The 9097-nt window shown below is 42.2% G+C and overlaps 1 protein-coding gene across 1 annotated transcript; it reads right to left on the bottom strand.

Moving 5' to 3' along the window:
* Positions 1-2242: 2242 nt before the first annotated feature.
* GATD3 (glutamine amidotransferase class 1 domain containing 3) lies at positions 2243-8474 on the bottom strand. The gene is made up of 7 exons (XM_031594617.2): positions 8270-8474; positions 6502-6554; positions 5612-5725; positions 5195-5314; positions 4344-4436; positions 3850-4006; positions 2243-3223 (listed from the first exon to the last, which is right to left on the bottom strand). Exons 1-7 carry the CDS (start codon positions 8381-8383, stop codon positions 3095-3097), a joined length of 780 nt encoding a protein of 259 aa, XP_031450477.2. The 5' UTR covers positions 8384-8474; the 3' UTR covers positions 2243-3094.
* Between the last annotated feature and the right edge of the window lie 623 nt (positions 8475-9097).

Genomic DNA, 9097 nt, shown 5'->3' with positions numbered 1-9097 from the left:
CGTGGAATTCCCCACCAAATATACACTGGCCGAAGGCCAAGACAATCTGATATCTTCCACCAAAGTCAAACAACATTCTAAAAATACAAAACCTTAAAAAAACATGTATTGAAAGTTAGCATTTCATACAGCATTGTGGAATTACAGCCTCTCCAAATGAAGTAAAGGCAGCCAATTCTTTCATCCTTAAAAATATTTTCTCTAGTAAGAGAAAGGTGGAATGATATTCAGAAATGAGGTTATTTCTGAAAATAGTATTTTGCCTTTTATGAGTGCTTTCAGCACTGACAATACTATATGGGGAGCTCTTTTTTTTTTTTTTTTTTTTTTGTAATTGCCTAGAAAAAGGTTACAGGCAGAGAGTAGAAACTGCTTCCTTAGAGGCTCTCATTAGATCTTACAACTGTAGCACTCAAACAGGCAGCAATACTGAAAAGACCACTTTAGAGTACTGTCTGCTCTTGTATTACTGCTACTCAGCAGGTGAAATAACACGTCAAATTAGGTGTCTTTCAAATTTGTGACCTTGATTCTAAGCATAAGTTTTTGTGATATTCCGACCTGGAAGTCAGTAACTCAGCAATTAATATAACCAACACTGTATCTGCCTAGAATGGCATACAGTGGATTATTAGTAGCTTTTGTTATTTGAGTAACTCTACTCAAGAAAGAATCTCAGAGGCCAGAAGAGTTCTTGCCAATCTCTGCTCCCTGGTGACAGCAACAGGACCCAAAGGAAAGGCACAAAGCTGCGTCAGGGGGCGGTCAGGTTGGGATTTAGGAAAAGGTTCTTCACCAGAGGGTGAAGGCTCCCCAAGGCAGCAGTCAAGAAGCATTTGTACAATGCTCTTGGACACAGGGTTTGATTCTGGGTGGAGCTGTGTGGAGCCAGGGGTTGGACTCCACGATCTTTGTGAGACCCCTCCAGTTTTGGGGTATTCAATGAGTCTGCAACTTTAAGAGGCAAAAAGAGGCACCACCTGGATGATCCTCTAACTTACAGCAACTACATACAATAGTAGCAACCTCTTCAAAATATCTTCTCTTTCTAAGCAAGAGAAAAACAAAGGTTTATGCCACTAAAGACACAAGTACTACTGATATGAGAAACCCCATCTTCATACATGCAGCCCTGCTATGGCAAATGTTGCTCATACAAAGACTTAACTTATAGTTCCCAACAGGAAAAGTTGAGCTCAATTTAGATCACTCAGACAGATGACAGTGCACAGGTAGCTGCTCGGGAGATTTGAATACCATCTCTGATTCGTGATAATTTCTGATCTTACTGTATTTCTTATAAAATTCCTGGAGATGTGGGAAAGGTAGCAACATTTTTTAAATGTTTTTACATTTTATTTGAAAAATTCTAAGTTTCTTCAATTCAAATAAAACCTGCAGATTTTCTATGATATTTAGGCCTTCTCCCATATTCTCCTCAGCCTCTCTGTATAAAACTGACAGTATAGGTTTCCACTTGTGTACAAAGTTTATGGAAGAAAGTCTTGATTTGCACTGAATTACACGTGGACAGTGTTTTATACTCTGTTATCTACTAACTACTGAAATTTCCCATAGAATGTGATGCACAAGCTGAACATCAATCACTGTTTCAGAATATGTCCAAAATCCATTTTGTGAACCATGTCTGCTGTCATGACGACAGTGCACGATTTCTTAGTAGGAGTCTGTGCTCTGTACAAAGGATGTCTATGCAGCCCTCCAAGAAAACAAAGCCTTTGGAGGGCAACTTCAGATCTTCTAAATCCTAACGTGATTTTTAATGACAAAGAACAGATCGTGTGCTAAAATGCTCAAGAAGCAAAAACACATTCTTCATGAACACTCATCAAGCAAACTGATAACGTCCATTCTCAGTTTCATTCCTCCTTTCTTCCCGACAGTAAAAACTATCATTCCACATCCTTCATATTTCCAATCCAGTCTAAGTCTTGTAGATCTAATTTATGAAACACACCACCATCCCTGAAAGATAGGGGCTTCCTTCAGCATGTCTGTCACATAAAAGGAAGGGTGTCTTTCTGTTTGTGTTAATTTGAGAAATATTGTTTCACGATGAATAGAAAGGTGGCAAGTAGCTTGGAAGGTGAGGAAGGAGATTTTGGATTCTGTATATCAAAAATATCTCAAATATGTAAAGGGAACTGAAAAGCAGAAAAACGGCTAGCATGTATAAACAAATTATCAGAGGCAGTTATGAAACAAAGATGAAGGACAAGGGTGAGATAAAGGCAGATATAATTTATTTATACATCATTATTTTAGACATTCGGTATTCCTTTGGAGAGAGCTTTATTATCCTGAAGCAGGGAAAGTGAGCATATTTTCAGATTTTTTTCTTCTATCCATTTGCTAATTGTACAACTAAGGATATTATCCTTAAAAATTGTGTGTCGCATCAGCAGATATTTTCTCCTCCCTTTCAAGATCTTTTTAGCTATAATGGGCCAATGGATGAATTTTTCAAAGTGCTAGTATTGTGATATTCAGAATGGCTGCTTGGTGAAAACATGGAAGAGGAAAACTTAAATCTCTTAATTAACTTTAAGCCAGCAGTAGGATGTGGAAGATACAGAGACAGCTGGCCCTGGCTTATAGTTTACAGATACAGATCTGAGCATATCAACAATGAATCACACACTAATTCCCCTCTACTACCATTCTTCATCCACTGGATGGATATAGTGGTACTGCATGTGCTGTGTCTCTACAACACATTTTCCTTCCACTTCTAAAAGCAACTTCAGTTGCTTTTTGTTCTCAAGGAAATGACTTGATACTGGTGCACTGTGACGACTGCTGCCAAACACATCTGCACAGCTCCCTCCAGCTGAAAAAGCTCAAGAGAATGCTCAATGTCCCAGGCCAGATTGTTTGCATAGTGTAAGCCCTTCCACAGGCAGCTCTTTCACAAAAACCCTGCAGCACAGCTGGGAGTCAACCAGCTTCATAAAAGCAATTATCAGACTGTGAACAGGAAAAGCAGATGAAAATAGTTCCATTGGTGCATACAGCTGTTATTACTATACCCTCAACTTAAACATTTCTGGTTTTCATGTCAGACGTAGGCGTTTTATTTGCAAGTTAATTTTAGCACATTCTTTACCATGGCCCCAATGCCATCAAAGATGTTATGTAATTCTGTTTCACACATAAATGCTGGGGTAGTCACCACTTTGTTTTTGGTATCCACGTGAGCTTCGTAAAAAGAAGTTAAGGAAAACACAGCCTGTGACTCACTTGCAAATGCTACCTGCAAAGTAAACCATCACTGACATAAGCTTAGAACACTATTATCCCATAAATGGACACCTACAAGTTCAGCTATAAAGACAGCTGCAACTTAAAGCCTGAGATAGTAGAAGCTATATTGCTAGAAACATTAACACTGCAAGAGCAAACTGTAGGAATGACATCACCAAGAAACGTAAGAAAACTTATGGAACTTACTGATTGCAATAAAATGCCTCTCTGAGTACAGTCTGAACACAGCTTCAGTCTTCTGGAAAAGAAAAAATACGTATCTCAAAGGTAACTGATGAACTGTATCTCATGCCAGTTTTATGCACAGATTCACTTGGCAACTCTGGTCTGTGTTAGCTGGTGTCCAAAGGAGTTCTCTGGCAATGACTGAGAACTTCAGATTACACAGCTAGGTACAGAAGACAATGTTTTCTAATCACATATCATTTTACACATGCTATCTGCTACAAACATATATTCCCTCTAAACTACAATGTTAGCAGAAAAGCACAGATCCTGCACGTATTCATTACCATAGTTACACGTTACTAAACTCTTCATGTGGAAATTAACAGGAAAGGATATAGTTACTTCCTTCACACAATGCTTTCCTCCCAGTTCTTTAATGGCTCCCGCAGTTCCAGCGTAAGGCCACTTGCCACCTTCCTCCTCTTCATGGCCCACAGTTACTTCAGCACCAGAAAGAACTTTTGCTGCCAGCACTGGGGAAATGCAGCAAAGACTACAACAAAGGGAATCACAAAAACGATTTTGTGATGGCACTCTTTCAAAATTTGGTCATGATTGGAAAGATCCAAATGGATGCGGTCTTACAAATGTGAAAGGCATACCAAAGCAACATCCACTCAACATTTTCTTAGTCTCTTCTTTCACAAACACCTACACACACACACACACACACACCTTGAAAAAAAAAAAGCATTTTAAAAATAAGCTACAATTGATAAAATAAAAAAGCAGGTTTTTTTTCTAGCTTCAGCATAAGAGCCACACATTTCTGCAAAACACACTTGGTCTGCACGTGCAAACAAGCACCCCTATCTGGCCAACATACATACCCAATAGGTTTGCCTGCTTTGTGGAAGTCTTTCAAGACACGTTCAACTTCTCTGTTTACCTTGCAATCTTTCCCATCAACAGCAAACGTAGATCTGCCACAATAAGAAACTTTATATGTACCTTACCATAAATCTACAAATAGGGCTATCTATCTGCCCTGACTCTTGGCTCTTGAGGACAGTACAAACATAATACTGTCTAAAAAAGTTGAACAATGTTGCAGTTGACCAGCAACGCATTAGTCAAAATGATTCGCTTCTAAGGTTTTAGTATGTCATACAGCTACTTATTTAAAATAAACATCTAGATAAAAGAAGTATTAAAGTAGTAGATTAAAGAAGTATTAGGATTACTGGGGGGAACAGCAATGCTACACAGAAAAATCCATAAATAAAATAAGTCAAATTTCCCAAAGCCAACAAAATAACAAAACAATCAGAATTCCACGTGGCTAATACATTTTTTTTATTTATTTTTTGAACTAGTTATTGTTTTATAGTTACTAATGCAAGAGAATACTTCTTGCCATGAAGGAAAAGAAGAATAATACTAGCAGCATCTGAAACTAATGAAGTTTTACCTTCACTTTTCTCAGTCAACCTCAAAAAGAATCATCACAAAGCAGGGGAAAAAGTACTTCTTGTGCATTATCTAAATTCTACAATTCTCACCAATATTGCTAGTGCAATTATAACTGGAAAACATCACAAAAAGCACTAACTTCAACAATTTGTATGGAGTTTTCTTTTTTGAGTAGTAGTTGCATACGTGTTAAATAAGGCCATTTATTACTCCTTGATTTTACTGTGTGAATTACGAAGAAGGAATTTAATATTTAATCGGCACTCACAAGTTTTTAGCAGCTCCAAATCCACCAGGGAATATCACAGCATCATGGTCCACTGTCGTAAGTTTAGCCAGGTTAGTGATTTTGCCACGAGCAATCCTTGCAGATTCCACTAAAACATTCCTTCAAGAACCAGAAATAAAACAATGACACGAATTAAGCATTTGCACACAAAAGAGCACAAGGAAAGTTTTGGCAGAGGAAGGGAGAAGTGAGAAACATGGCACTCAGTAACTGAAGCTATAGATGCTTTTGATGCATCAGCACCCACCATAATTATTACTTTTTAATCTCCAGCAAAGCACCAGCTATTAAAGCCAGCCATCAAAGGGCTCCCAGTTCAGTTACAGACTGCTACCTCTGAAAAACACCTAAGGTGGAGACCCAGGACTCACAGGAATCACATTAACACGGCTTTACCTTGACTCAGCTTCAGCCGGTTGCCCTTTACTGTGGTCAACGACATGCATCTGAGGAACATCTGGAGCATACATCTGAACCTCAGCTCCCCCACGACTAAGGTGTACCAGTATGCTACAAAAACAGAAACAAAACATGCTGAAAACCTTAGGAGAGAGGCTTTATCTGTCCTGTACGTCTTGCTAGAAACATTCCATCTGATTTTAAAAAAAGAGAAAGAACACATCCTACCAAAGTAGGAGCAGAAGAGGGAACAAAATCACTCTGTTTAACACCAAAGTTCAGAGTAGAACAGAAAGTTGGTCTGGAGGATGGGTTAGGAAAGCTAGACAAGTTTCTTTGCTCAGTGTTCCCCTCCAGGCAACCAGGAACCATACAAACTTCTTTTCTCATTGCAAGTTCCAGGGTGTTATGGAAGACTCCCACCATTAACACTAGGAGCACACTGAATCTAGGTGACAGATCTCTTATTAACAAATAGTAAGAGTTAACAATTCAACTTGAGAATTAACATTTAACAGTGTTGAATTTAACCTCAGGAATGAAACCTCCAGACAATTATGAACCTAACTCTCTACTTATCTCTGCTGAAATCGATTCTGGATGCTTGAATTTCTGTTTCTGAAGGAAAATGAGTCTCTAACTCGTTGCTCTGGCACCACCTGCAGTGCTCTGCATCTTTGGACAGGGATCATGTAGCAAGAATGCAATGCGAGCTCCCAGTTATGCTTTGACAAAAGCCTCACAAACCCATGACAGGACTCTGAAGGAAAACTATACCACATCTTTCAGAGAAAGTTCAACACCAGAGATTGCAAAAATGGATTCAGTGGGGTGCTCTAATGTAAAGCAGACTTCTTTTGAGCCCACAGTTTCACAAGGTAACTTACGCAGAAGCCTCGTGGATTTCTGTGCCATCGTAGACACCACAGCCAGACAGGACCTGCAAAAGGGAAATTAAGTACTTCAAGTGATACAAAAGTTTGTACAGTCCTTCTTAAATTTTACAAACACAAATGAAATAAATAGGAGAACTGAAATAACTTCAGGACAAGCTCTTTGCCAAGCCAGTCAGCATCACACTATTAGTCCCAGCACTGCCACTTGACATACAGCAGAATTGGCATTCCCTATTTTTAGCTACCCATCCCAGACAGCCAGGACTTAAAGAGAACTAGAGTTTTTTTATTTGCTTTTGTACTTGTTCCTCAGAGTTTACAAACTGGCACAATATAATGAATGCAGTGGGCTGAGTGCCATACACCCAATGTCTCAAGTGTCATTAAGGTGCAAAACACGTTCTTACCTAGATACAAATCAAACCCAAGTAGGTTAGAAGCACACTTATGGCACTTATGACAACCTGCTGCTGCATTTTGTCTGAGGATCCAAATTACCGATTAATAGTTAAATCACTTTCAACCCAATTAGGAAACATAAGCTACACTTTATTACCATGCTAATACTACTTTCAGTTTGCTCATAACATAAAGGAGATGAAAAAGCACAAAGCAATCAGCTGTTCTTGTATGGCTGGAGGGAGTCTTTCACAAAGTAGAAGAAAGGAGAAAAAAAGGAGAAAAAAAGGAAAGAAAAGAGGTTGTAAGAACAAACAAACAAACAAAAAATCCGAAGTGCTCTCTGGTTCTTGAAAGTATGTATACGAACACTTCTGAGTTCTGGTTCTGTTCTGAAAAAAGCCAGGTGAGGCTGTGCCTCCAGTGCTGTGTTCTGTTTTTGGCTTCTCACAAGAAGAAAGACAATGAGGCCCTGGAGTGAGTCCAGAGAAGGCCAACACAGATGTGAGGGGTCTGGAGCACAGATCTTATGGGGGAGTGGGTGAAGGAGCTGGATTGTTCAAATCTGGAGAAGATGAGCCTCAGGAGGGACATTATTGCTCTCTACAAGCATCTGAAAGGAGGCTGTGGTGAGGTGGGGGCTGACTTCTACTTCCTCGTAACAGCGATGAGAGGGAATGGAGTACCAGGTTGGATATTAGGCACCACTTCTCAGGACCCGTGAGGCAGTGGCACAGGCTGCCCAGGGAGGTGGTGGAGTCACCATCCCTGCAGGTGTTTGAGAGTCGTGTGGATGTGGCACTGAGGGACGTGGGCAGTGGGTTTGCTTCCCATCCCTATCTGAAGGGTGATAGTTTGCTAAAATGTCAGCATTCACACTGAGCTCTCTGTAACACACAGAATCACAGAACTGCAGGGGGTTGGAAGGAACCTCAGGAGCTAATCAAATCCAAGCTAAAGCAGGTATCCTACAGTAGGTCACACAGACAGGTGTTGAGACAGGAGACAGGTGTTTATAGAAGGAGACTCCACCACCTCTCCGTGCAGCCTGTTCCAGTGCTCTATCATCCTAATCACAAAGAAGTTCTACGTAAAGAACTCAACTCCAGGCTGCACAGAAGCCCAGTTTTACGTAAATTCCTACCGCTCTCTCGGAGGTACCCTGTCCCAAGCAGCTTTACCGCTCAACTGCAGCTCCTCCCAGCCAGGCCTGACGGCACTCCAAGCCCTCCCACCACCACCCCCGCACCGAGCCCCGCCGCCCTTTCACCAGCACGGGAACGGGGCCGGATGGACGCTACCAGCACACAAAGCAATTTCCTCCCCCTGCTGCGCTGCCCCGTTCCCCCGCCTCACTCACCACCGCGACGCGGGCTCCGCGGGGGCGGCGGGCGGAACAGTGGAAGGAGGCGAAGCCGCAGGGCGCTGCCCGCCGCAGCGCGGAGCACAGGGCCGGCCCGCGGACGGGCAGCATAGTGGCGGGCGCTCGGAGCGAGGCCGGAGGGCTGGCGGAGCGCGGAGCCGGAGCGTGGCAGGCCGCGGGGGGCGGGCCACGGCGAGAGGCCGCTGCGCCCTCGGCTGGGGGCTTGGAGGCGCCCTCTAGGGGCGAGGAGGGCCATGGCTAAGTAGTCATAGGGGAAGGTGAACAGCGGGCATGCGAAGTTCCATCGCAGAGATGGATAGATATGTATAGATATAGGACTGACTGGTGTGTATCTACCACCTATGTGCTACAACTTACGCAGTGCTTGCAGCCAAGCTCAGCTGAGGATCACTACACCTCTCAGCTGTTGCAGAAGAGCAATGGGCTGTCCATGGAGGTGTTAAGAGCCGCGTGGATGTGGCACTGAGGGACGTGGTGCGACGGGCTGGTGGCTGGATTGGGTGATCTTTAAGGTCTTTCCAACTGTAATGATTCAATGAGCAGTGCTGTATCTTTTCCCCAGTTTCCCCGTGGTGTACCACAATCATTTTGATAATGCTACCAAGTGTTTCTCACAACATTCCTGTTGAAGTATACATCTATACAGGATCAGATCAAATTAAACCACACCTGCAATCTTGCATATCTTGGTTTCAAGTGGCAACAGAAGGTAAGGAAATGACACTGCTCCAAGGCTTAGCCCACTCCACAGAGTGCTTGTGTCCAACTTGCATGTTTTGCTAACATGCAAGGATTAGGCCAGGA

This window comes from Phasianus colchicus, chromosome 1 (genome assembly GCF_987193195.1).
Source record: "Phasianus colchicus chromosome 1, bPhaCol1.hap1.1, whole genome shotgun sequence".
NCBI lineage: Eukaryota > Metazoa > Chordata > Aves > Galliformes > Phasianidae > Phasianus > Phasianus colchicus.
This window is presented reverse-complemented; position numbering and strand designations above follow the sequence as displayed.

What these genes read in the sequence shown, in the direction of transcription:
- GATD3 (XM_031594617.2), bottom strand. Translation starts at nt 8,383, where the DNA reads ATGCTGCCCGTCCGCGGGCCGGCCCTGTGCTCCGCGCTGCGGCGGGCA. An exon ending in TTTGGAGCTGCTAAAAACTT is followed by an intron (nt 4,437 to 5,194) that starts GTGAGTGCCGAT and finishes TTATTGTGGCAG; the next exon opens with ATCTACGTTTGCTGTTGATG. An exon ending in AAAGCAGGCAAACCTATTGG is followed by an intron (nt 4,007 to 4,343) that starts GTATGTATGTTG and finishes CCTTTGTTGTAG; the next exon opens with TCTTTGCTGCATTTCCCCAG.